Genomic DNA, 25,145 nt, shown 5'->3' on the forward strand with positions numbered 1-25,145 from the left:
GCCAGCCTATCGCAGGGCACACAGAGACAAACATCCGCACTCACAATCACACCTAGGGGCAATTCAGAGAGTCCAATCAACTTACCATTCATGTTTTTGGAATGTGGGAGGAAACCGGAGTACCCGGAGAAAACCCACGCAGGCACGGGGAGAACATGCAAGCTCCACACAGGGAGGCCGGAGCCGGGATCGAACCACGGCCTCTGAACTGTGAGGCGGACGTGCTAACCAGTCGCCCACCGTGCCGCCACTTTTGGAAAATGTCAATATTAATTTGGGAATTTTAATGTTAAAAAATACTTTCCAATATGTCACGAATGAGTTGACCATTTCAAAGTTGGAATGGTTTGAATAATTGAATACGCAAACAAATATAGAATTAGGAAAAAATCTCTCTTTATTAATTTGTTCATGAAAAATGTGGAATCGTGAAAAAGTGTGAATTTGGGGTATGATTGCTTGAATGTCCTGAATGATCTGAATATTTTGCTTTGAATAGTTGACTCGCTTTCAGGAGTGCGGATGTTTAAGAAGAATAAAAAACAAGCAGAAGGATAATATAAGATGACAGTGAAGTCTGAAGGTTCGGCATACAAAGATATTTTATCCACACATAATTTTGAAAACATGAAATATGAACACATACATTCCTAAAATCATCAATCAAATCCAAGTCATTTTGATCAAATTAGATGCAACAGCAGGACTACAGAAGGCTTCTTTCAACACTGCAAAAATGAATAAAAACAAACGTGAATGAGTCCTCGTTAACCAATTAAAGATGATGTTTGGGTGATAAGTGTATTTGGAACACCTGATTTTTTTTTTTTAATGTCAGAATAAAAAATTATCTGCAGCACAAACACGTTCAACAGGTTAGACATTAACATAAACTTTACACATACAGTAGGAATGCTAAAAAGAATACATAAAATAATTTTAACTGTCATGTAATCGTTCATTTATGTGCACGGGACGCATACGCAGGAATGTTTGTTTAACACGGAGGTCGGATCTGAAATGTTTGACTCTAAGAATAATAGACAGGCCAGAAAAGGGTCCCTTTGTTTCTACTTTTGCCCAGGACAAAATTGTGTAACAAGAGATGAAAATCCTCTTGTTTTGAAATGTTACAATGACCAAAAGAAACGCTGCTCTCGAGTCCAAAAGACCATTTTGGATATTTGCACACCGGGCTGCGCTTTTTTTTAAAAGCGTCTTTCGATTGTCGTCCCCAGTGTTCAGTTTATGATGCCCTGATGGCGGGCTTTGTTCCTCAGATGGCGCTTGCGCATTCTGATGATCCACTGGACGGTCAGCTTGGCAAAGTTGGCCGCCTTGAAGAGAGCCATGAAGACGCCGCAGAGAATGGCCGCAGACGACCACGGGTTTGCCGTCACAATCTGTTTGAATTCCAAGAGAAAGAACAGATTTTGTTTCCACACAGTGGTACGGTTTGGTTTAACACAATTTAGGACTTGACCCATTAATCGGATAAATTGGACAAAAACTGCACCCGGAGTATGCGTATACACAAAGACTCAGCATAAACCACCCTAGAGAAGCTTGTATCTCCATATAAAATATAATTGCTTTAGCGCCATCTGGTATGGACTTGGTGCTAAGCAATTGTGTAGAACTGAAGGGAGGAACTTCATTTAGTCAGGCTACCGTTACAGCCTTGTTAAATACAAGAATGTGCTTTGCTATCATCTTCTGGCATCCACTGGTAACTACAAACTTTTTTGCGTACTCTGTCTACACTGAGATGTCATTTTTAGTTGAGAGAAGTGACAAAATGGCCGCCCCCTGAGATGGCTAAAAACGGATGGATTAACTCTTCTTACACAAACGCAATATTTATCAGAATGCTTCAACTAGTGGGCCTGCATTGAACATATTCTTGAAAAAAATATGTTTGGGTTGACTTGCCCTTTAAAGAGTTATAACACAACAACTATTCATTGCTAATTGCATGTCAATGGCATTTTCTGTTATATGTTAGCATTAAGCTAGCGGGGACATTCTTGAGGCAAATTTGTTTGGTTGTTTTAAATATAGAAAATGTAATTGTCTTTGTTTTATTTTTTTATTTGAGAGTATAGAACATCAACTGGGAGTGACAGCAGCTTGAAGTCTTGGAAGAGGGGTGTGTGCCATCTCTGTTGGGATCTTGAACTTACCAGTTGGATTTCTTGTATAAAGGGGTCGCGCCACTCAAAGACGGCAAAAAAAAGCTGGTTGCTCCTTTCGGTTTCGGGCCTCTTGTCATTGAATTTGACCACAGCGGACTGAAAGAAAAATCAGCGATCATCAGGGCCACAACGTGGCAGCCGATCATTATTACCTCTAAGGCCCAACTGATATGGATTTTTTTTTAGGCTGATTCTGATATTTAGCAGAAAAAAATTCTGATAACCGATTTATAAAAGCAACATAATGACTGAATTTACTATTAAAACCTTTTGCAAACCTCTAACGTTAAATCACATTTCTCCTAGCTCCATTGTTTTCTTTGAAGTGACACCTGGATGGAGTCACAGCTCTATCTAGTGGACAAATGACGCAAAGGCATCTCTTAGTGACTCCAACACAACTGAGAAAATATGAGTTATATCGACGTTTAAACGATAAAACCCTGGCGAATTAGGATTATTTTGAAAAGGGGCTAGTGTCAGTCAATATTATCGGCAGACTGATTAATCAGTCGGGTCCTACGTACCTCTTGGCGAAACTCCACCGATTGGTTGCTTTTCCCTGATGTCGTCACCAAGGACATCTTCACCCATGTGCGGAAGCCCCCGGAGAAGGTCCACGTGGAGTAGTTCCTCTCACAGTCCCTCATGAACTCTGATTTATTTAAACTGGAGAGTCAGATTTTAAAGAGTCAATAATGAGCTAATGTCGCTCTCATGGAATCAATCTGGTTGGATGCTGAGTAAGGGCTATGATCGTTCTGTCATTCTGGGATATCTTGCCTCTGAGCTTTGAGCGGATTTTGTTTCCATTTTCAGTTTCAGTGTCATTGGTGTCCGAGTTTAAGATAAAAAGACGATGACTTCATGATTACGTCTGGCCTTTGTAGAATTCAGAACAAGTATATTATTGGATCAACATCATTCTAGCACACAAACCAATCGCATCAATGCGGTGTCTGTGTCAGAAAAAAAATCTAATCCATAAAAAAAATGTTTTACAGTCAGTATTCAAGTTATCTTTCTGTCACATGTAGAGATGTCAATAGCCAGGTTTACATGGAAACTTTTTTGTCATGCGGAATGATTTCATTCCGAATACCACCCCTGTGAATCCGAATGAAATTCCATTTGGATTCGGCCTTTTTATTCCGATTGGGGTGTTTATATGGAGCATTTTCATTCCGATTGGTTATTCGGATCCTTTCTAATCGGAATACATGGGTCCGTGTAAACCCGGCTACGGAATCCAGTTCAAACTGGAGTCGCAAGTTCAAAAGTCTGATTAGCGATTAGCATAACAAAATGTGCTACCTGTTGTCCAGGTCGCTAAACTTGGCAAATAGCATGTACGTGATTGCGCTGAAGTCCTCCTCCGTTTCGTTCTGACTGAATTGCATGAAGATCAGCTCCTTACTGCGGACGTCCGACGGTCCTCGCACCACCAGCGCCTTCTGCGACACAGGCGACCAATAACGGTTAGCTTGTTTTCAACAGGACAGCACCATAGTTACCACGTACCTTCGTTCGGTTAGTGAAGAGCCCGTAGTAGGTCACCTCCTTGATGACGCAGTCTCCCTCTTGAGGCTTCCCAGGGTCCACCAGAGGCGGGATGTGGTCGTGGTAGTGGTGCCGGCAGCTCAGCAGCCGGGCATTGCCGGGATACAGAGCGATACCTATAACGATGGAGATCATGGCTGATCAGAACAATCCATAGACAGACACCATGGCAGTGATATTCTCACGGCATGCCCCATTGCTGGAGTATAACACATATATTGCAGTTAAAAATGACATCCAACTTAGTGCAATGCTGAACTGGCAGAGACCCCAGGCTGGGCCAGATGACACGGGGGGCCTGTCTCATCATCTGCGTCCAACACTTCACAATTCAAATTTTGAATCTTAAATGAACTATGTTTCTTTAGAGCTGGAAAATGTAACATGAAAAAGAGGCTAGAGTCTCAGCTGGTCTTAGGGATGGGCAAGGAAGACTTAGTTCAAGGTATCGGGTACTTATGAAGAATGCCGATTCCTGTTCCCTTTATGTGCACGGGACGAATGTTATGATTAAGGCAGAAAAAAAAAATCTGACATCGACTAAGTCTTCCTTGCCGGAAGTTGGTGTTACAGTGTGACCGTTTGACACATCAGTGAATCATAATGTGCGTCAGAAAGACAGAAAGCCCTTTGTTGACCATTATCTGCCATTGTGTTCATTGAAATTTTATGGATAATAGTACTAGTGGTATCATTACTTTGTATTGGTAGCGGTGAGTACTCAATAGTGAATACTCGTACAGGTCTAAGAAAGTGGTATTTTCTCATTTTTTTCTCAAGCACATCAGTTTTTTTTTAATAATAATAATAATAAATAAATAAATATAAAATCATCTAGCTATAACTTCATTTTGACTGTATAGAATGCAACTGTCTTGATTGGCTGAATAAAAACCATTAAAAAAAAAAACAACAACAAATAACTATAATGAAAAATCTCAAACTATTATAACACTGATACACACCAGGCGGCGAGAAAGCGTCCACCTCCTTGTAGGTGACTGACATGACAGGATGGTTGAGCTTCTCCAGGAAGTCGGAGATGGTCTGGTAGGCCAGGAAGGCGGCCACGGCCGTCAGCAGCAAGTAGATGAAGATGAGCACCACCGTGAACACGTTCTTCAGGCACGCCTTGCTGACCCGCTTGGACGGCGTGCTGCCTCGAGCATCATCCTCTGAAGAAGCGGGAAAAACACAACCTTTTGCCTCGTCGTCTTAGCTAAAATATGCAGAAAAATTAGAGTAACAACTGTCTGTACCTGGCAAAATGCTCTCATTACGCTCCTCGCCGTCGTCTTCCACGACATCTCGGAAAAAGTCTGGGGACTGCATTTCTTCACTGTGGTCCTCGTCATCGTTGAACTGCGGCACAACAGTGAGGATATTTACTGGATAGCAATTAGCCTTGATAGTCGAACCCTTTAAGAAGATATTTGAACTAACGTTGGGGCAACACATGTAGACGGAAAATATCGCAATACTCACAGGCATAGCAAAATTCAGTTAGGTTTAGGGTTTATATATTTCCAAAATGAAGTTTTGGCATAACCAAAAGAGAATGATCACAGCTTTTCAGAATCCGTCCAAAAAGTCAAGTTCAGTGGATGCAAGAATTAGGATGCTGCTGTCAAGTCAGATCACGAGCTATAAAATGTCTTGAAACACTACTATGCACGTTAATTTGAAACAGTGAATTTGAACAAAAACTATATTTTTATTTTGAAAAAATACTGCTATCATTGGGAAGTTTGTTAAAACACATTCAAACTATTCTCGAACAGTTGATGACTTGAAAATTATGCTGAGTCCCATTTGCACAGAGAAAAGTCATAGAACATTTGCAGAATTTGAAACACGCGCGCATGTATGTATGTAACAATTTAATAAACAATTACTTCCAAACATTTTTTAAGTCCAGTCAGCTCGTTCACACAGGAAGGGCTTCTTTTCCTGCACTTGCATGCGGATCACATGACGTCAAGTGTGTAGGACACGCTCAACTCACACACGATCAAGGATTTAATTGTTAGCCGCACACACAACTGACGCGTAATAAAACAATTAAGCATCTTTGAGTATTCAGGAAAGAGCTGTACAAATTTGACTTATTTTTTTAAATCAACAATTAGACATAAAACAACGTACCTCTCGATAAGTGCTGTCCTTTCCGAGCATTCCGTAAACAAACTGCTCTCCCGAAACTGCACTTCTGCTGAATGCCTCCCCCCTCCACCCTCAACTTTTAGTCAACATTTTAAAGCACAATGACCAAAAAAGGAGACTCGGTGGACACATGAACAAAGAGATGAGGTTTTCAAAAGACGATAAAAGACCATCTCATGACACCAAGAGACGCAAAACGATCATTAAAAGAAAGCTCCCGTCCGGGGGTGGCTTCTTTCCTTGTACCACCTCGCTGCCTGACGTTGTCTTCGGGGACCATGGGGAAAAAAGCGTAACGCTACTTTTGTCGGTGTGAACGACAACACGGTAGAGCAGAGTGGGCTTAATTATGGCCATAACATATTAAATTTGGCGACAATATACTAATTTGCGGACACGAAATTGTAATTTGTGGTTTTAATATCATCCCCATGACAACTTGGACGTCTGAGTGTAGAAATGGAACGTACCTTGCCTAGACAATGCAACGGCGATATCCTCTCCCTCGCCGCTTCAGGACAAACTGCGCTCGATTTTCTTACCAACTTGTCCAGCCATGCCATTTATTAGTTTGTGTGAGCACATTACCTACTTTGTGGCCAAAGTAATTAGCATGTTCTACCTAACCGTTGTCACCATTTAATTCCCCAAAAGCCTCACTTCTCACTTCTGTGGCTGAACGAAAAAACGTACTGTTAAATTGAAAAATAAATGCACTCATTTTGGCTCTTGGTTTCATTTTTCTCCGTTACAAAACCTGGCGTTTGAACAGGGGTGAGTTGACTTGTTACATCCAATCTGTTACATTTTTATGTACCGCACTTTGCTTCAGCTGGCATTATTTTTTTACAGTGCAAGAAAAAAAATGGAATATTTTGGCTGTATTTTACGGTTTCTAATATTTTGAACCTATATGGTAGTTTTATAAGGTAACCAAGATTTTTACGTATGCAGTTTCTTACATTATATATACAAAAATGCAATCCATACGCAGTTGCGCACTTCAATTTTATAAGGCATAAATATACTTTGTATGATCAAAGTAATTTTAGCATTTTGCTATTAAACATTATGTTGTGACTTAGCAAAATTTTATGACTTCAGACTTTGCTTAACCCAAGTGATGACTTGAAATATAGTGGGGCCTCAACATGACATTCTTGATTTTTGCAACATTAACTTGGAAATTTTGAAAAAAAAAAAAAAAAAAAAAGGTTAAGATTTGAGACTAATTACTAAAACCGATGATACTTGTTACCAAGAATAACTCACATATAGTTCCCACATTTATTGAACAAAGACAGTTCACAAAAGAAAAATCTCACAGACCACTAAAATAAAAGAGTCCTAAAATGCTGATAACAGGATTCTAGTAGAGACCCTCCTCTTCTATGGAATTGTGAAAATTGCAGCCTTTTTATTTTCAAAACAACAAGGTAACAAAGCAGTAAGTAAATACAGTGAGCTTCCAATTCGCATGAAAATTGATGTCACACGAGCTAAAAGGCTAACAAGATTTAGATGCTAAAACAAGATAGCAGCAGAAAACAACATATTTACAAGAAAAGAAGCAGTCCAATACGTTTACGTCATCACCAGACCTCGCCGCGAACACAGCAAGTTGGACTTCTTTGCTTTGCGCTCTTCCGCTTGTTTGGCTTGTCTCTCCGCCCTGGAAACGCCACAAAACAATGAGAACATGACAGTGTTCGGCGCGCCATATTGTGAAAATCTGCATTGCCCTCGTGTGTGGGAGAACCGCGGTCGCCGATGCACTTTGCACTGGCCAAAAGGCAGCAACAAACAAAATACTGAATAGAAATGATCAGCCCCCTTCTCAGGTTGCTGCAGAGCTGATCATTTGAATCAGTTGTGTTAGAGGAGGTAAACGTCTAAAACATGCAGGATAGTTGGCCCTGATTTGGACACCCCTGTTTTAAGCAAAGCTACAGTTCCATTTTTGAAGTTGTATTTTATCAAGATGGAATATAATAATTGCATTTATTAATATGCTCCATTCCCTAATATTTTGAAATTAGAAAACATTTGAAGCTCCATGTTTTCACGATTCCACAGCTTTCACTAATGGTTTAGGTTTTTTCGCCATGCAATGGTATTTGTAGGCAATTCATGGGGGAATCTTGAAACAGTTCAAGCGGAAGTCAACGCAAACATTTTTTTTCAAGAATATGTTCCATGCAAGCCCACTGGTTGAACGACCAATCGCGGCTCAGATTCAGAAAAGAGGTCAGCCGTGATTGGTTGTTATGAGCAGTTGTGTTGTCATTTCCAGTCGACAGAAGACAAAATGGCCGCCCCCAGAGATGGCTAAAAACTGCTTAATTAATATTCCACAAACGCAAAATTAATCAGAATGCCGTGTTTCAACTAGTGGGCCTGCTGGGAACATATTCTTGAAAAAAATATGTTTAGGGTTACTTCCGCTTTAAGAGTCCAAGTCATGTAAATGTGGATTTTGATGGGATGCTGTGAACAGTCTGTGTTCCCATCGCATGTTGCGCAGGTGCCCAGACATGCGATTGTTGAACTTTGAAGAGTTCTGGGGGAATCTCTAAATACATTTTCCCTTTCCCCTGAAACATTGATTAAACATTTTATTTACGTCAGGCAGGGTGGGTATTAATACATTTAGAAAAGCTCCACAGTTCATAATTTAATATAGACAATGATGAGGATTTTCGAACGGAACATACTATTATGCAAGGGAAATGAACAATATGTAAGAGTTCATAATACACACCTGGTCTGCACTTTGTGCTGTTTGTAGTTTTGCTTACGAGAGTCGGCAATCAAAGACTTGTTGGCGACTTTGTCGTCATTGGAGTCGCCGAACGGTTTCAGCTTGCCTACAAGCACAAACGGACACAGTCAGACGTGGTTAATATAGAGGTGCCGTGATTGAAAAGGCGGACATTTTGTTACCCGTGTGAGGCTTGTAGGTGAGCGGGCGGGACAGGCTGGCCTTCAGGTCGAAAACGGCCTTCTTCTGCGTTCCCGGAGTGGCGCTTGTGTTGCCAGTGAACACAAAGGATGCTTTGAGGGTTGAAGGGGGGGGGGAGGGGGAGACAAAGGCTGTTATCAGGCTATGTTCTCATGAACAGCCCCCAAATTAATTCACCCAAGTACTCGTCAATAGCTGGAGCGAAAATCTTGGGTCCGAATTCTATTTTGCAATGTTATTTATATTTTTGGTGCAATTTACTTGAAAGTTCATTGTTTGATTTTCCAAAGTAACTGAAAAAAGGTTCACTGACGCGCCTGTGCTCCATTCATGTTCCAAAGTAAGGATTTGTGCATGCAGGTGTAGCACCGACCTGAAGGTTTGGCGGCAGACAAAGCGGCGGCTTTCCCCCCTGCGGGCGTCTGCTTCATGGGCGTGCTGGTCGCCAAGGCCCGCGACATGCGCGCCGGCGTCTTCGCCAGCGACCTCTTGGACTCGTTGTCAGGCATCAACTCGGAAAACCTGCGCAGAAACATATATTATATGTACAACGGGGAAAGGGAAGAGGGACATTAATCAATGTGATCAGCATTTTGATTTTTGAGTATTTTGATGATGTCATTTTTTTTTTTTTTTTTTTTAGCAATCTCCATAGTTAAAAGTTGAAAATTACAAAGAGTGTTGCGAAACCTACACTTAATAAGATGCTCTAGAACCTGAAAATTATTTTGCAGCTCTAATAGCAGCACAAATATGCAGAGGAGGAATGCTGGAAAGGTGACTTGAGATTACAAGTGATTGAAGCATGGAATGAACTAAACTCCTATCTCAAGTTACTACTGTATTATAAAAAAATTAATAAATAAATCATTAAAAAAAAAAACGTACAGTGATGTATAGATAGAGAGAGAATCTGCAATCACATTGTGCAAATATTACATCTGGACTCACCTGACGTTGATCCTCCTTGTGCAAAACACGGAGGGCTCGAACACAGCATCTTTCTTTTTCTCGGCCATCTTGCTTTGAGGATCTGGTTTGTCCCTAGTCAGCGGATTCTTGTTCCTGTAGGGCGCGGGGCTGAACAAGGACACGCGACTCGCCTTCACCGCCTGCGCCACGCCACAACACAACAAGACGGGACTTCATTTTTGCATCACTCTGTCGTACATTATTAGTTTTGTCAGCTCAAAAAAGACACCTGTGTGTGTGTGTGTGTACCTTGACCTCTTGAACATGCTCCATCTTCTTTTTGTTATTGTTCTTCCTATGCACATAGGCGTCAATGGACTCCATCTTGTTGAAATGGGCCTCGTGGAGTTTTTGGAAGTCTGTGCGAGAAAAGGAAGCGGTAATAATGTTGTCCTATGGTGCTCAAGTGTTTTGACGAAAAGGAGCACCTACTGGGAGTGACTGGTTTCAGGGCCGCCCTCTTCCCCTGCCGCCCCTTGTAACGAGGAATTTTACCAGCTCTGGCCACACTGGGAACATTACCTGCAAAAAATAAATAATAATAATCATTTGAACACCAATGCTCTTTCATCACAGGGGGTGCGTTCCAGACCTACCCAAATAAGTGAAATATCCACGATAAAGGGTATCTTTAGACCATATAATCTTATTTTGTATACTTTTATCCCTCCCACACGCTTTTCAGGGCTCAGGTAACGACCAATCACGGCTGAGCAGTTGTGATGTCATTTTCGACAGAAGTGACAAAATGGCCGCCCCCGGAGATGGCTAAAAACGGGTGGATTTTGCTCCTTAACTCATATTTCGCAAACGCAATATTAATCAGAATGCCATGTTTCAACTAGTGGGCCTACTGGAAACATTCTTGAAAAAAAAATGTTTGTGTTGATTTCCCCTTTAAGTAAACATTCACACTCATTACAACACTAACATCCGAGTCCTCACTCTAATTTGTACAGTTCTCCAAACAAGACTTCCTTCAAGCTGTTTTTCCATCCCAGTTAAACTAAAACTGACATATGAAACAAGAGAAATAAGCACCGTATATCAAAACAAAATGTTGGGATTAGTTGGGGACCTTCTCTAAATTCTACAACATGCTGATGAATATTAGCATTACTGACCTTCTTCATCCTGGGCCTCACTCTGCACTTGACTGTTCATGTTTGAAGACTCGACCAGAGGTTCATTCTCTCCCATCTTCTCAGTCTTGGACAGAGAAGTCAATCGTCTCTTCTTGTTGGCGTGGACTTGTGGGACCACTTCACTGCCTCCCTTTGGAAGAAAAACAACATTCATTGCTGAGTTGACGGATGTGGCCTCGGTGCTCGACGTGAATACCTCATCATCAAACTTGGCATCAGAATCACAGGTTCTTGTGTTTTTTGCTTTTCCTCGACGTGTGTTCACAAACACTGAGGAGCTGCAAACCACCTCGTTGGATACATCTGTCTTCACCTCAGCAGTGACATTGGCCTCCGTCTCTTCCACCTGTTTAACAAAAAGACAAAAATAGCATTTTTAATAAGAACCCCGCTCTGCTTTTTGACAAATCTACCGGCCGGGCCGAACCATCAGACTTCATTCAAGAGTGTACCTTATCTTCCTCAGTGTTCTCTTGCTCGTAATGCTTCTTAATGGCTTTTACCAGCTTGTCCGCCTATTTGCACACAAATATAGCAGTTAGACCAGCGGTCGGCAACCCGCGGCTCCGGAGCCGCATGCGGCTTACATCCTTATGTTGCTGCTCTGCGTGGCTTGGGAAAATAAATTATAAGTGTCCAATTAATGTGTATGTTCTTTGTCTCAAAAAATGTGCATAATTTCTTCTTAGTAAGTCAAAGACCTTGTGCAATTTCAACAATCAACATTTGCCTTCTTCAGAGACGTTTGACAGCACTTGACTTGTCAGCCGTGCTCGGAAAGCCCAGCGACACTATAACTGTACAATATATTTTATTTGTGTTTGTTTGTTTGAAGTTCTAAATTGTAATATTATTGCAACCTTGAAATATTAAAATAAAATTATATAGTCACTGTCGCCCAAAATCTCGGAAGTCCAAATATGGTCAAATTCTTTTTTTTTTTTTAAATCACAAATCGATTCTAATGGTCACTTAGTCTGTAATTTTTATGCAATTCTAGCCAATTTAAAACGGTGAAAATAGCAAATACTCAAATAAAGCACGATCTCACTGCCGACGCTGTGTGTGCGACACAATGACGTATCTCCGTCTTGTTTTTTTTGTGTGAAAATAGTAAGGTTCGCTGGATTACGTTGGCTTGTTTGATATGGATCGATGAGATGCTTCGTTGCAAAAATACCCCCTCACGTGTGTCGTGAGGTAAGTCTCCGTTTCGTTTTAATGTGCAATTTAGACGCGGTTAGTTGGATTATTGTTTTATTGACTGAATCATGGCTTTAAACCTGAAACAAGGAGTTTTGTGAAGACGTTGTATTGAAGCCAATTCGAAGATGTGGGCAGGTGTGTTTGCTGGTGTGACGTTTCAAAGGCTGGGTTCACGATCGGGGCTTCACATAAGCACGGACATTAAGCACAGTACTCGGATGTCGCTGGCTTGGTTTAGTGTAAACTATCTATTGAATGTATTTTGTAGGTAGTATGTGGACGTGAGTGTGCGATAGCAATATATGGTATTATACAACTTGAACGAAGCGGTGCCTGTGAACTCAAATAAGATAGCAGTCGTTAGGCTATATGTTAGCGCCGAAGAAATCGTCGTCCCCTTACCTTCATATTAGCCTTGAGACCCAGCTGCTTCGCTAGGTCGCGTAGCTCCGCATATTTCATTGACTCCAAATCCATAGTTTAGTATGGTTAATAAGTCGTGAAATCGAATGAGAAAAGAGGAGAAACTGACACCGTACTCTCACCAAACTACCCGAAACGACTTGAGATTCAAAACGGGGGCGCGGAGTGCATGATTGGCTGATTGCGTGAGAGGAAACTGTCTCGTCCAATCGGAGATGCGGAATTGCGGAACCCCTCAGCCAATCGCAGAGAACACATGAATAACATGAAAAATGTATGATATGCCTCTTTTTCTTCGCAGAAAAAAAAACATGGAGATTGTTTTTTTTTTTTTGTCCATTTTTGTGTTCACCTCCATCTCGACTCCTCTAGTCACGACTGTCACTTCACTTCATCGCTTACATGGTTCACTTTACTAGAAGAAATGTCCCCATTTACAAGCACAAAATCGAACGAGAAAAAAAAAACACTCTTCGACACACACAAATTAATACTCAGGAACATGTTCACTGTATGTTCTTTTAATTTAATAAGATACGTTTTTCCCTTTGCTTTTAAATTCACTATTTTGCTTGTAAATGTTTTTAAATGTTGTCCTTTAACTTATTCAGTACCCAAACGTTTGAAAGGAATTAGAAAAATATATAAATAAATTGCTGGGACTAAATGGCTGGACTGTGAAAAGACATATGAATATGGGATTGAATGAGTTAATTAAGTGAAGCACATTGAGTTACTTTATGTATTAAATGTGCTATAAAAATAAAGCTGCCCTGCCTTTTGTCCAAAACAGTGGGAAAAGGCACCCGGCTACTTCCTGCAGTCGCTTAGCAACCAGTGTCAAACATGGGCAATCTTGCGCTGTCCTGCGCTGCACCCATGCGCAACAGAAATAAACTAGAAATAATCTTCAGTTAAAAACAATAGTCCACATTTCACACCGGCACAATGTGTCATTAGTGCAAAATTGTCCAAAAATATTAAATAAAAAAATAAAAAAAAGACAGACCAAAAGAAGCAAGTATTTTTAAACGTTTTCCCACTACGGTGACCCACTTCATTGAAAAAGATAAAGTGAAATCTTTCTGAGGGGAAGTAAAAACAAACAACTGGGATATTCCGGTTGCACAAGTGTGCACACCCTCTTATAACTGGGGGTGTGGCTGTATTCAAAATGAACCAATCACATTTAAACTCAAGTTAAAACCCAGCACAGTATTCAAAGTCAAGCCACTGATCACCCCAAATAAAGTTCATATATTCTCATGGGATTTTCCTGACTTTTTTCATCAGTTCATTAAAAAGTTAATTAAAACCCTCTATATTTGATTAGTGGGTAGAGACCTGTCAGACTTTCTGCATGCCCAAATCTTCTGTGATAATCTTCCAGACGTTGTCCCGGTTCAGGCCCAGTTCATTTGCGATCAAACGAACAGTCAACCGACGATCGCCTTGCAGCATCTGCCTGACGCGCTCCACGTTAGCCTCAGTCCTGCTCGTTGAAGGCCTTCCACTCCTGTGGTCATCTTCCACATCCTCGCGGCCCTCTTTAAACCTCTTGCACCACTCAAAAACACGCGAACGTGACATCGTCTCACTCCGTACACTTGCTGCAGCAATCCCAGTGCTTCGGATGGACTTTTCCCCAACCTGACCAAAAACTTCAGGTTTGTTCGTTGCTCTGTGCTTGTTGTTTGACGACCTGGCACAGAAGATACAAAAACACTCAAGAGCATATCTTCTATATTCTGTGAAAAAAAACTAATGCTATTGCAGTTGCAATGTGACCAGATTTCCCAAAAATGACAATCTGTCAGAATGCAAAGTCTTGTTGGAACGGCCACTTCAATCTGAGTACAATGTTATATACAGTGTTATGTTGAGGACGTATATAAAGTGTTGCTGACCTGCTTCATCCTTGGCATCGTGCACTCGCCTGCTCATGTCTGAAGACATGCAAACCACCTCTTTGGATTCGTCTGCCTTCACCTCGGCGTTGATGTCCGCCTCCATCTCTACTTCCTTGATAACAAAACAAAAACATAACAATTAAAAAGATCCCCGTCCCACACTCTTGACGAATCTGCCGCGCCAAAATATCACACGTGATTCAAGAAGTTTACCTTGTCTTTCTCAGTGTCCTTTTGTTGCTCAAAATGCTTCTTAATGTCTTCCAACAACTTGTCGGCCTATTTTCACACGTATAGAGCAATTAGACGAGTATTTATTTATTTATTTATTAAGAAAACCTAATTAATTTTCAACATTAAGCTAAAAGTTAGCTCGTGGGGAAATGTTCCCCCTTACCTTCCTGTTAGCCTTTAGACCAAGCTGCTTCGCGAGACCGCGTAACTCCGCATATTTCATGGAATCCAAATCCATAGTTTTGTTTGCTTAAAAAGTCAGAGAAGGAAGCAAAAAAAAAAAAAATCGCACACCGCGCTGTAGTCAGACAGGCAGCAGTATTTATCTTTACAACTCGTATGCTTCTTCTTTTCCTCCCACCAGCGTTCAGATGCATCACCGCCACCTAAAGGACTGGAGTGTGAATCTTTAACTATTGTCTTTATTTTCTCTGTTTTCCTCTCTTTTTTTCCAGGAAAGTTTTTTTAACCCACAAAATGTACGAACAGATTGGCACATTGAATATAACATGAGAACATCTGTAAAGGCACAAGGCACATAATAAAATTGTGCGTGAGCAGAACGAAAAGAGGCAATAAGGCATCCCAACGCTATGATTGGCGGAAAACACCACAACGCAATGTGCGTGATGACGTTATCGCGCGGCGCCCCAAAGAAGTCGTGCAGCACCAAGAAGAAGAAGTGACCGTGCGGCTCCATTTACCGCACTCATACGATAGTTACAGGGGTGCTTTAAATACACCCCCAGAAATGTGCGCCTAACTGTCGGCGCCACAATATTCACGTCCGCGGAGCTGACCTAAATACCCCATAAAGTTGTTCCCGTACCAGACGACGCGCCGAAATTCCGGGTAAGCTGTTTGAACAAAGCTAACGTTGCTAACTGTAGTGGGGGGCTAACAGGTGTAGCATGCTTGCTAGGCTTAGCCGTGTTGTTGTTCTTTTGTCCGGCGAACTTCTCGAACTTTATTTTTATTTTTTTAGAGCCACCTGTTTTCTCAAAACGCCGTAATTTTAATAAGCATAGAATAATGTGCACGTGTTGTCATTATAAGTATTAGTGGTTGATTGAGCGAAATCGTTGTTTTAGTCGGTGTGACTGGCTCGTTTTGAGCTCGCTGCCATTGGTATACAAACGTGAGCAACAGCCCTCATGTGATGGATTATGGTATTAATCGTGGTCTGATCATCCAGCAAAAGCCGCTGATTTTCCATTAAAGCCCCAAGTGGTGGAGGGGGGTCAGCCTGGATGAACTGCCGAGTTTCCATGTAACCAAATAGCGGTGTTGCGACATGTTACTCGGTCGCTTTCGTAAACACTCCCAGGCAGGCACTCTGTGTTTATGAAACACACGTGTACGTATGTGCAATATGTTGACATGGTGTGTTATTGAAATCACATGAGCTATAGTATTGGGTAACGACGCAAACGTGCCAGAAGAATTTCATCCAAGTTTTGTTTAAAAAAAAAAAAGGAAATAAGCGAACTTAAAATTTTTCATTTTTTAAATTAATTTTCCTGAAACATTTCTTTTGGTTTGGGTTACTGCTGTAAGTTATTCTAGCTTATAAAAAAAAGTATCATGTTTGGATACCTTCGTTTGATTAAAAAAAAAAGACTATAATTGTGATTTCCTCTCTATTTTCTTTTTCTTTCAAGGTATTGGATCGGGACTCAAAATCATGTGGCTTGAACCCAGTAAAACAAACTAAACTCTCTATTTTTAATCAAATGTTTTTTAAAGAATAATTTTTAAAACAATATTTTATATCCAAAACATACAAGAGCTTCTGATTTTAGTTCAGTTTTCTTTGAGCAGTTTTCTTTCTGAAATCTCCGCCACTTAATGTGACTTTGAGATGCAAAGAGGTCATGTTGTACCCTCCAGGGTTGTTCCCCATCGCCTTTCAGAGAAGATGGAAGGTCTGCACCCGCACTGCCTTAAATGCATCAACCGGCGGTGCATGGTGCGACCGGAGGCGGGCCTATCCTGTGACCTCATCGGCTGTCCGCTGGTGTGCGGCGCCGTCTTCCACGCGTGCAAGCTGCCCGAGCACCGCCTGCTGTGTCCATACGAACGCCTGCCGTGCCTTAACAGCGGCTTCGGCTGCCCTTTCTCCGTTGCCCGGGCCAAGATGGCGCAGCACCTGGAGACCTGCCCCGCCAGCATCGTGTGCTGTACCATGGAGTGGAACCGCTGGCCCGTCAGCTACGCGGACCGCAAGTCCTATGAAAACCTGAGCCGGGACTTTGATGAGGTGGAACAGCTGGACATGGCGTTGGCTCTGCAGGTACGCTTGTGAAATTCAGGGAATGAGATCGACATAGATCAATGGGTTGATACTTTCTTCATCTACCAGGGAACTTTACTCTTCTAGTAGTCCAGCGGTCATTTTTTTCAAGGCCCTCTTCTGATGTATTTTTTTTTAACAACCACATGCAATATATAAATCTGTATGACAGTAAAAATAAAGTGAAAAGGCTAGGCTCAGGCTTATGGTAAATTAAAGGTACGTAAACCATGAATTCATATGAAAGACGGTTTATTTACCTACTTGAATTAGAGCTGTTAACTTAACACTTTGACTTGCGGTCTATAAGCATTCATTATGACAACTGCACTAAATTCTACCAAACAAAAGTGGTGGCAACAAAGTCACTCTCTTGCTGTAAAAAAGAAAAAGGTGCTTCAAGGTGCTTATTTGTTGTCAGTCCTAGTCCTAGTTTACGATAAAACCCACACACAAAACAACAGTGAATTAAACATTGTCCGTTTAAATGCCAAATATTTGGCAAAACTGTGTAATAACAAAAGTCTGCTAGCTTAATGCTAACATATCATGCAAAACGCAATAGAGGGGCTAAAATAAATGAGCATACAGCATTACTCACAGGCGTATATTTCCTCTGTTCTGTGAGAACTACGATTACTGGAGTTCAGTCGGGGACCTTCTCTGCCTCCCTGAAATCATACTTGCCTATATACTGTAGAAAAAAAAATGTGTAATGTAAATGTAAAATAGTCGTGGGAGGGGTGGGTTGAGATGACCCTCATATAGCAGGGGGTTTTACTGTATTTCCAAAATTCCACATCTTAAATCCCTGTGGAAATTAAATGCAAACCTTAAGGAAATTTGCCGAAAAATGTCCACCCCTTTGCAATTGTACCTGCAGGACCAGCGTATGCTCCTAGAGTCGCTCAAAGTCACCACCACCGTGTCCAAGGACGGCAAGGCGGACAACGAGAAGATGGCCACGGCTCCCGGCGGCGAGGCTACCAACGGGGCGGTGGAGATGGAGGAGGAGCCCTACAGCGACTTGTACCGAGCCTCGGTGGAGACGAGCCGGAGCTTGGCGGCTGCCTTGGACATCCTCACGCACTCCAAGGGTGTGGTCGCTGTGAACGGGGACAACGGCGGCGCGGGAAAGAACGTGGACATGCGCGAGAGCGACTCGGACTCCGAATGCGAGCTGGGGGCGGTGGGAGGTGCGGACGAGGGTGACGGCGCTGTTGCTTGGCCGGAAGAGGACGAGGATTTCGTGGAGTTGTTTTTCGAGGACAAGGAAGATGCCATAGCAGACCCGGTGGAGGAGGAAGAGGCGCGGGAGCCCGTGTGGCCCGAGGCGCCTCGGGACTTTGTTCCCGCCATCTTGCCGGTCCCCCAGGCCGAATCGCTGGCCGCGCCCATGCCCTTCCTCCTGTCAGACCAGGTGAGGAACAACTTCTTGCACCAGCTACCCACCGAGCTCAGGTACCGCTGCTTGGAGCGGAAACTCCAGAACGTGGAGGTTCTGCGCGGCATCAGCATGTTTACCTTCAACGGCCGCCGTGCGCTACTCTCGGACCCGTACCTCTTCCGCGCCAAGATGGAAGACAAGTCGGTGGACACGTCGGACCTGGAGGTGGCCGACGACCCCATGGGCCTGCACGGGATCGACCTGATCACGGCCGCCTTGCTCTTCTGCCTGGGCGACTCGCCGGGCGGGCGCGGCATCTCCGACAGCCGCTTCGTGGACGGCTACCACATCGACTTCGGCACGCAGACCTTCTCCTTCCCCTCCGCCATCCTGGCCACCAACACCATGGTGGGCGACATCGCGTCGGCGTCGGCATGCGACCACGCCAGCCCGCAGCTGTCCAACCCCAGCCCCTTCCATACGCTGCGCCTGGACCTGGTGCTTGAGTGCGTGGCGCGCTACCAAACCAAGCAGCGCTCCATGTTCACCTTCGTGTGTGGCCAGCTGTTTCGCCGCGACGAGTTCTCCTCGCATTTCAAGAACGTGCACGGCGACATCCACGCGGGGCTCAACGGCTGGATGGAGCAACGCTGCCCCCTGGCGTACTACGGCTGCACCTACTCGCAGAGGCGCTTTTGCCCGTCGGTGCAGGGTTTCCGCATCATCCACGACCGGCACCTGGGCTCCTTCGGCGTGCAGCCGGGCCTCCCCGCCAAAAGCGCAGACAAGCCGCCGAGGAGCGCCCCCCCACGCCTGGGCACCAAGTGCGACCAGCTCAGCGGTCTGCCCTTCGAGGTGCTCCAGCACGTGGCTAGCTTCCTGGACAGCTTTAGCCTGTGTCAGCTGTCGCGGACATCGCGCACCATGAGGGACGTGTGCGCCAGCCTCCTCCAGATGCGCGGCATGGTCGTCCTGCTGTGGGAGAAGAAGCGGCGGGAGGACGGCTCGCTGTCGTGGCAGATCACGGACAAGGTAGAAGTTTGTGAAGTTGTTGTAGTGAACACTCAACAAAAATTAATTTGATAATCAATTCATCAGTTAGTTTGATTTGTAATTGTCCAAATCCTTTTCAGCCTCTCAACATTAAATCTTCTCGGATTTCTGTAGTCTATTATGAAAGCATTTTAAATCATTTTTAAACATCTACTTTTAATTTGGAAAATAATAGTCAACATTTTGCACGAGAAGCCAAAATCGAAATCACAATAAAATGTTGATAAATTACCCACCCCTACATTTATGATGTAATTTCTTTGCGAGCAGAAGCGCTATTTTCTTCATAGCTGTAAAGAATTCATTAAACACATTTCCATTTTTCACAGGTGTGGCGCTTCAGCACGGCCTTCGGCACGGTGAACGAGTGGAAGTTCGCCAACATCACCAGCATGGCGGACCACCTGAAAAAGTGCAAGTTCAACACGGTGGCGCGGCGCGAGGAGGCCATCCCGTTGCCCTGCATGTGCTTCACCCGCGAGCTGACCAAGGAGGGCCGCTGTTTACGCTCGGTGCTCAAGCCCGTGGCCTAAACTCCTCAATGTCAGGTTCTTTTACGCTATGGAAAGCCGTTTGACAATTTATTCCATGTCCTTGATATCCATCTTAACTTATTAATTAGCACTGCCATCTATATATAGACGGTAATTAGAATCTGAACGTTCGCTGCTATTGACATCTACGGACAGCAAATACGTTTTTTCAGCAAGGTGAGACGGAGAAGTGGTTTGAGCTTGTAAAGATAACCAGGAGATGGCAGCGGTGCAGCACTTTATATTTTAGATGAGCCCAGTTTTTGAGGGATTTTGTTGGAGTTAAAGGCCACAGTTTGCACGTCGGACAAGTTTAGGCATTTTACACTCGAACAGAGCACATACAGTAGTTATTGTCACACTAAGTAGCAGAAGTGTGTGTTTGGTGATCGCGACAAAATACAAAATCTCAAACAAATGACGATGATGGTCGCCATGTACAAAACAAAACAAAAAACACTAAACAATACAACCCAAACACAATTTTTTTCCAGAATGGATTAAGGTCCATTGACTGACGGCGCATTTATATTGGTAAATAAAAAAATAATTTTGTTATCTAAGCCATTCGTAAATGTTATTCTGGCTGTTTTATAGAAGGAAACGACTATTCAGACATTCGCAAAAAATAAAGCCCAAAAAAATAAATCCTGTCAAAGGTACTGTTCTCCCTAATAGATTTCTTTTCAAAAAAAGCTAGTTTCCTCTGCTTTTGTAGAAAAACTGCTGGTTTTGACAGTTAGACAGTCGTTCTACTCGTGCGTTGGATTGTCAAGATTGACAAATAATTGAGCATTTATTCACTATCGCTCTGTTAGTCCATGTGGACTAACTACTAGGGCGCACTAGTAGAAAGACTGTGTTACTTGTAATGTTTTCCCACTACTACTGCCACTTTTGGCTTACTAATACAGTACTGTACTTGTAAACTTCTGCGATGTGTTACGTTTCTAATAGTTAACATCCAGGGCATCACTTGTAGTACTAATAGTGCACAGATGTCAAGTAATGCAGTTTTACCTCACTAATAAAATAGTTGTCAAGACTACTATGCCAAATTTGTCCTCCTAATGACGACAACGAGTGTATTAGTACATAGACCTTAATGCGGTGTTAAAACCGCTTGCAAGATTTGAATGTAGCCTTGTTTTTCTCCCCCCCTCAAGTCGCTGACCAACACTACACCGCTCTCTAATGGGCATAAATGCGATTCACAAACGTGCCCATTCCGAGGAAAAAAAAATAGAGATTGCATAGTTGTCATAAATAGTCAACAAATATCCGGTGCTAGCAACACTAAGCTAGCATTAGCACTGCACACAAGCTGACATTAGCCCTGGCTGCAACAGTGATAGCATGATTTATCTGAAATGGGGTGTTTTGAGAACACTAAAGGGTATGTTTGAAGTTTTATTTTGGGGAATGTACGATAAATAAAAAAGCAAAAATAGGTGATTACGTACTTGTTATGCAGAAATATCGCTGATGCCGCATTGCCTACAACTGTCGGGTTTACAGTTTTAACTTTTTTTTTGTTAAATCGCAAACCCGGCTTTAAGATGGATATGAAATAAGTGCTCAAGCAGCTTTATGGAAAGCTGTTTCAGGATTTATTCAATATCCTTGACTGTTTTATGGCCGACTATTAGAATCACTGTCTTATTAGTGGCGTTTATTAATCGCACTGTCATAGTCCAAAAGTAGCACTAACAGTGGGGTAAAAGCTTTACTAGTGCGCTGAGTTGTCTGAAATGTCTCCTTAGTAGAGACATGGTGTACTTGGACTATAGATGGACCTCAAGATGAATAGCAAGGATGTGGAATAAAGGCTCAAATGGCTTTCCATACTCAAGTGTTTACAGAAAAACATCCTGAACTCCTCCTTCTTTCCCTAAAAATGAGCACATCCACAACCACACCACTGTTGTGTAAATAATCTCACGCTCTGTTTATTTTTATAGCAAACAAAAGTCAATACTGTGCATACGTCGTCGGTTGAGGACGTAACAGCCGCAGGTTCATTTCTATACAGCAACACCGACCAAACATCTGTGTTAGCAAAATATTTGACATGGTCAAACACCTTCACGTCTGCGATGTTACCTCGAAGCTAATTGCGCTGGCACGCTAAGCTAAAGGGGAGGAGCGTTCACCATCGGCTGTCTTTAATCTGAAAATGTAGCAGGAATTTTTTTTTTTTTTTTTAAATTGAATGTAAACCATCAGAGTGTTTTCAAATGGCGAGCGTCAGGAGGAGAAAATAAAACAATCACCCGCAGGCACGGGACGTCGAATAATAATGAACCTCGCTGGATCTCTGTAGCACGCTAAAATGGTTAGCGGGAGCACAATGTGAAGTTGGAAAGAAAGAACGAAAGGTAAAGTGAGATTGATAATGTTTCACCGTTGTAGTTACGAAAAAAATACCATTTCAGGTTGGGGGTGTGAAAAGAAATACTTCAAATGTTTATTTGTGATTTTTTTTTTTTCTGTTCCAAAAGAATGTGAGAATAATTTGTGGGTCAAAAGAAATATCAAACATAAAAAAAATATATTTTAAACTTTTTTTTTGGTGTGGTGTAAACATTATTTGGTCTGGGAAAAATGTCAAAATATTTCTTAGATTCTGAAACCCAATATTAACGAAATCCCTAAGAATTTTGGGGGGTGTTGAAAGTAGAATTTGACATAGCAAAATTGTCAATGTATTTCTCGAAAAAATATACTATTTTTGTTTTTTTATCCTTAAGTTTCCTTTTGATACAATGTCTTATCTCTAATATCTAAAAGAACGCCCTGAAAAATCTCTGTGCCTTGTGGCAGGGAAGGGGGGAATAAAACTTTACGTTTATTTTTTTTTCTTTTAATCTAGATGTTTAATTTCAATTTTTAAATTAAAAGAAAAAGATTATTGAAATATTTCTTATAAAAAGAAAAACAAAAGTTTGAAAAACATAAAAAACATTTGATTGTTTTTGGTGTAAAAAAGAAAAAGGTGTTTCAATATTTTTTATTTTAAAGGAAAGGTTTTTCTTTTAATCCAAAATTTTGATGGAACATGAAAACTTCCAAAAATGAAATATTTTTGTTAAATAAAAGCTTTTGGTATGGAAAAAAAAAATCACAGAAAAAGAGATTTTTTTATTTTTTAACCACATTCGTTTGATCCAATTGCTTTCAGAATGAGATGAAAATTTAGTTTTACTTTTCACCCACCCCAAAAATCTGAAATTCTCTTAAGATTAAAAGAGTATTTGTATCTTAAATTTCAGATTAAACCTTTTCCGGCATTATTATTATTGTTTTTGTTTGTTTTCCAAAAACCACCTGAAGTATTATGTTTCCAATTACCTCCCATGAGTTTCAGAAATTTGGCCACTACTATCTTAATTGAGAATGATTGCTTTAGTTTAAAACGGCGTTAATCTCACTTTACGTTTTATATTAGCTTTAGCGGGTAGCGGAAGTGACGCTAACGAAAGAGTGGATAAGGCCATTTTGCTTATTTACTCTTTAAAGTGGCAACAAGGCCTCAGTGTTAAATATAGCGTAGCGGTGTGTTGCAGTGTTGACATGAACAGATTTACTGTATGATTTTAATAACTATTTCTTTGATCTAGTTTTTGTGTGAGAAATGTAAAAAAAAAAAAAGCTGTTTTATATTTCAAAGTGTCAGAAAGGAGCGTGTTTTATGTTTTGTTTTTTTTATACTCTTCCTGGTACTCTGAAAGCTGCCTCTGTAACATCCAGATGAGTATTTTTATTTTTGTGAATTATGGATTTGCACTTGAAGCATGTACTGTAAAATGTTTAGTTATTATTATAATGCATGTGGGTTGCCGGCTTGTTTTGTAGTCAGTCGCTGTTGGACGGAAAGCCTCGCGTTCTCAAAATGATTACTACAGTAAATCATTTAACTTGGTATTTTGACAAAAACAACTTAAAAATTATGTTCATTTGGTCAATCAATAATTTGATAAGCTATCAAAACCTGCTAATTAAGTATCCTGTGATTGATGAAAATAGTAGAACTTGGATGGTGGTGCCAGCAGTAGTCATCTAAGGCTACGTTCACACTGCAGGGCGTGATGCCCAACAGCAAATGACTGTGGTGACATCTTCCCAAACTTTTTCTTACAAGTCTTAGAGCCATGAGTGATGTGCTGACTAAGCAGTTTAATAGCTGAAAATGAATATGTATGCAAATTTACAGCGATCATAATGCTGCACGGCTCCCGCTGTATCCTGAGTTGTACTTTTCTCAGACAGTTCAACAGAGTTAATATTACATTTATTTTCAATGCGTTTTATTTGTTATTATGGAGCAAAAATAAGGAACTTAGTGACAGACCAATTGTATCAATTTGTTAGGGAAAAATTGACCATATTTGGTTTTCCATCCAATTGCGACAAATCCATTCATAGTGTTCAGTTCTCAGGCACAGTGCGATGTTAAACAGTGTGTGTGTGTGTACCTCCATTTTATTTTTGTTTTTTTTTGAGTTGTGAACCTTCATTTTGTTTTTATTTGTGTTGTTCTCACTGGTGTTCTAAAGCCTTTGTTTTCACTCCAGCTGTGAAGTGTGCTTTCACCACAGGTTGCCAGCTTTTGAAGCGTTTCGATAAGAACAATAAAGAGGCTTTGCAATGCAGCTTTTAGCCTGTGGTGGGCGGTCTTTTGTTTGTGAAGCATTGCCACACTGTCCGGTTGAGAAAGTACCATCTCCAAATGGTATGAAATATGAAATTCAGTTTATTCTTGCTATTGACATTTTTCCGAAATATTTTGCACTTTTTTTCATGTCATAAAAAACTTAGAAGTATTAGTACATATTAACTCTTAACCAAGATCCATCCAAAATATTTGTGACAATTTTCTTTTAATTTAAATTTTTTTCTGAAATTTCATTTTTTTTAATCATTTTTAAAAAAACATTTTCACATTTTCTTGCATTTCATGTTTTTCATGGAATATTTTTCTTCAAGTAACTAATGAAATTTATTTCTGTACACCCAAAATTTTCAACATTTTTTGACAATCTGAAAATACATTTACAATTGGCAGTTTCTATGGTTTCAAATTTCATAAATTTTTTTCTGAAATATTTT

The 25,145-nt window shown here is 41.4% G+C and overlaps 4 protein-coding genes across 6 annotated transcripts; 1 reads left to right on the plus strand and 3 right to left on the minus strand.

Moving 5' to 3' along the window:
• Positions 1 to 374: 374 nt before the first annotated feature.
• Positions 375 to 6,196, minus strand: pacc1 (proton activated chloride channel 1). Its single transcript, XM_086049453.1, has 8 exons — positions 5,901 to 6,196; positions 5,015 to 5,117; positions 4,721 to 4,930; positions 3,717 to 3,871; positions 3,510 to 3,649; positions 2,723 to 2,864; positions 2,184 to 2,291; positions 375 to 1,403 (listed from the first exon to the last, which is right to left on the minus strand). Exons 1-8 carry the CDS (start codon positions 5,928 to 5,930, stop codon positions 1,242 to 1,244), a joined length of 1,050 nt encoding a protein of 349 aa, XP_085905579.1. The 5' UTR covers positions 5,931 to 6,196; the 3' UTR covers positions 375 to 1,241.
• Positions 6,197 to 7,191: 995 nt separating this feature from the next.
• On the minus strand, positions 7,192 to 12,814 carry LOC147137325 (nucleolar and spindle-associated protein 1-like). 2 transcript variants are annotated; one of them, XM_086049450.1, is made up of 11 exons: positions 12,606 to 12,810; positions 11,450 to 11,512; positions 11,194 to 11,343; positions 10,977 to 11,127; positions 10,285 to 10,374; positions 10,102 to 10,211; positions 9,832 to 9,992; positions 9,254 to 9,402; positions 8,862 to 8,972; positions 8,680 to 8,785; positions 7,192 to 7,590 (listed from the first exon to the last, which is right to left on the minus strand). In XM_086049450.1, exons 1-11 carry the CDS (start codon positions 12,678 to 12,680, stop codon positions 7,503 to 7,505), a joined length of 1,254 nt encoding a protein of 417 aa, XP_085905576.1. In that variant the 5' UTR covers positions 12,681 to 12,810; the 3' UTR covers positions 7,192 to 7,502. The 2 variants fall into 2 exon arrangements, with proteins under 2 accessions (XP_085905576.1, XP_085905575.1); XM_086049449.1 differs by having other exon boundaries at positions 10,977 to 11,343; positions 12,606 to 12,814.
• On the plus strand, positions 12,120 to 24,688 carry fbxo30a (F-box protein 30a). 2 transcript variants are annotated; one of them, XM_086049448.1, is made up of 4 exons: positions 12,120 to 12,197; positions 16,661 to 17,057; positions 17,941 to 19,482; positions 19,833 to 24,688. In XM_086049448.1, exons 2-4 carry the CDS (start codon positions 16,689 to 16,691, stop codon positions 20,034 to 20,036), a joined length of 2,115 nt encoding a protein of 704 aa, XP_085905574.1. In that variant the 5' UTR covers positions 12,120 to 12,197; positions 16,661 to 16,688; the 3' UTR covers positions 20,037 to 24,688. The 2 variants fall into 2 exon arrangements, with proteins under 2 accessions (XP_085905574.1, XP_085905573.1); XM_086049447.1 differs by lacking the exon at positions 12,120 to 12,197 and adding an exon at positions 15,294 to 15,622.
• LOC147137327 (protein GVQW3-like) lies at positions 12,935 to 15,317 on the minus strand. The gene is given in 5 exon segments (XM_086049454.1): positions 12,935 to 14,224; positions 14,227 to 14,328; positions 14,534 to 14,648; positions 14,750 to 14,815; positions 14,934 to 15,317. Coding segments are annotated over 5 exon segments (609 nt in total). The 5' UTR covers positions 15,009 to 15,317; the 3' UTR covers positions 12,935 to 13,973.
• Positions 24,689 to 25,145: the final 457 nt, after the last annotated feature.

Source organism: Filicampus tigris, chromosome 13 (genome assembly GCF_054856515.1).
Source record: "Filicampus tigris isolate MCC_2025a chromosome 13, RoL_Ftig_1.0, whole genome shotgun sequence".
Taxonomy (NCBI): Eukaryota; Metazoa; Chordata; class Actinopteri; order Syngnathiformes; family Syngnathidae; genus Filicampus; species Filicampus tigris.

Excerpts from the sequence above, each read along its gene's own strand:
- pacc1 (XM_086049453.1), bottom strand. The coding sequence starts at position 5,930 with ATGCTCGGAAAGGACAGCACTTATCGAGAG. Across the intron at positions 3,650-3,716 it reads TCTTCACTAACCGAACGAAG|AAGGCGCTGGTGGTGCGAGG; the intron begins GTACGTGGTAAC and ends CCTGTGTCGCAG. Across the intron at positions 2,292-2,722 it reads CGGTGGAGTTTCGCCAAGAG|TCCGCTGTGGTCAAATTCAA; the intron begins GTACGTAGGACC and ends TTTTTCTTTCAG.
- LOC147137325 (XM_086049449.1), bottom strand. The coding sequence starts at position 12,680 with ATGGATTTGGAGTCAATGAAATATGCGGAGCTACGCGACCTAGCGAAG. Across the intron at positions 8,973-9,253 it reads GTCTGCCGCCAAACCTTCAG|CATCCTTTGTGTTCACTGGC; the intron begins GTCGGTGCTACA and ends CAACCCTCAAAG. Across the intron at positions 7,591-8,679 it reads CAGCACAAAGTGCAGACCAG|GGCGGAGAGACAAGCCAAAC; the intron begins GTGTGTATTATG and ends TGGCGTTTCCAG.
- fbxo30a (XM_086049448.1), top strand. The coding sequence starts at position 16,689 with ATGGAAGGTCTGCACCCGCACTGCCTTAAATGCATCAACCGGCGGTGC. Across the intron at positions 17,058-17,940 it reads AGCTGGACATGGCGTTGGCT|CTGCAGGACCAGCGTATGCT; the intron begins CTGCAGGTACGC and ends TTGCAATTGTAC. Across the intron at positions 19,483-19,832 it reads CGTGGCAGATCACGGACAAG|GTGTGGCGCTTCAGCACGGC; the intron begins GTAGAAGTTTGT and ends CATTTTTCACAG.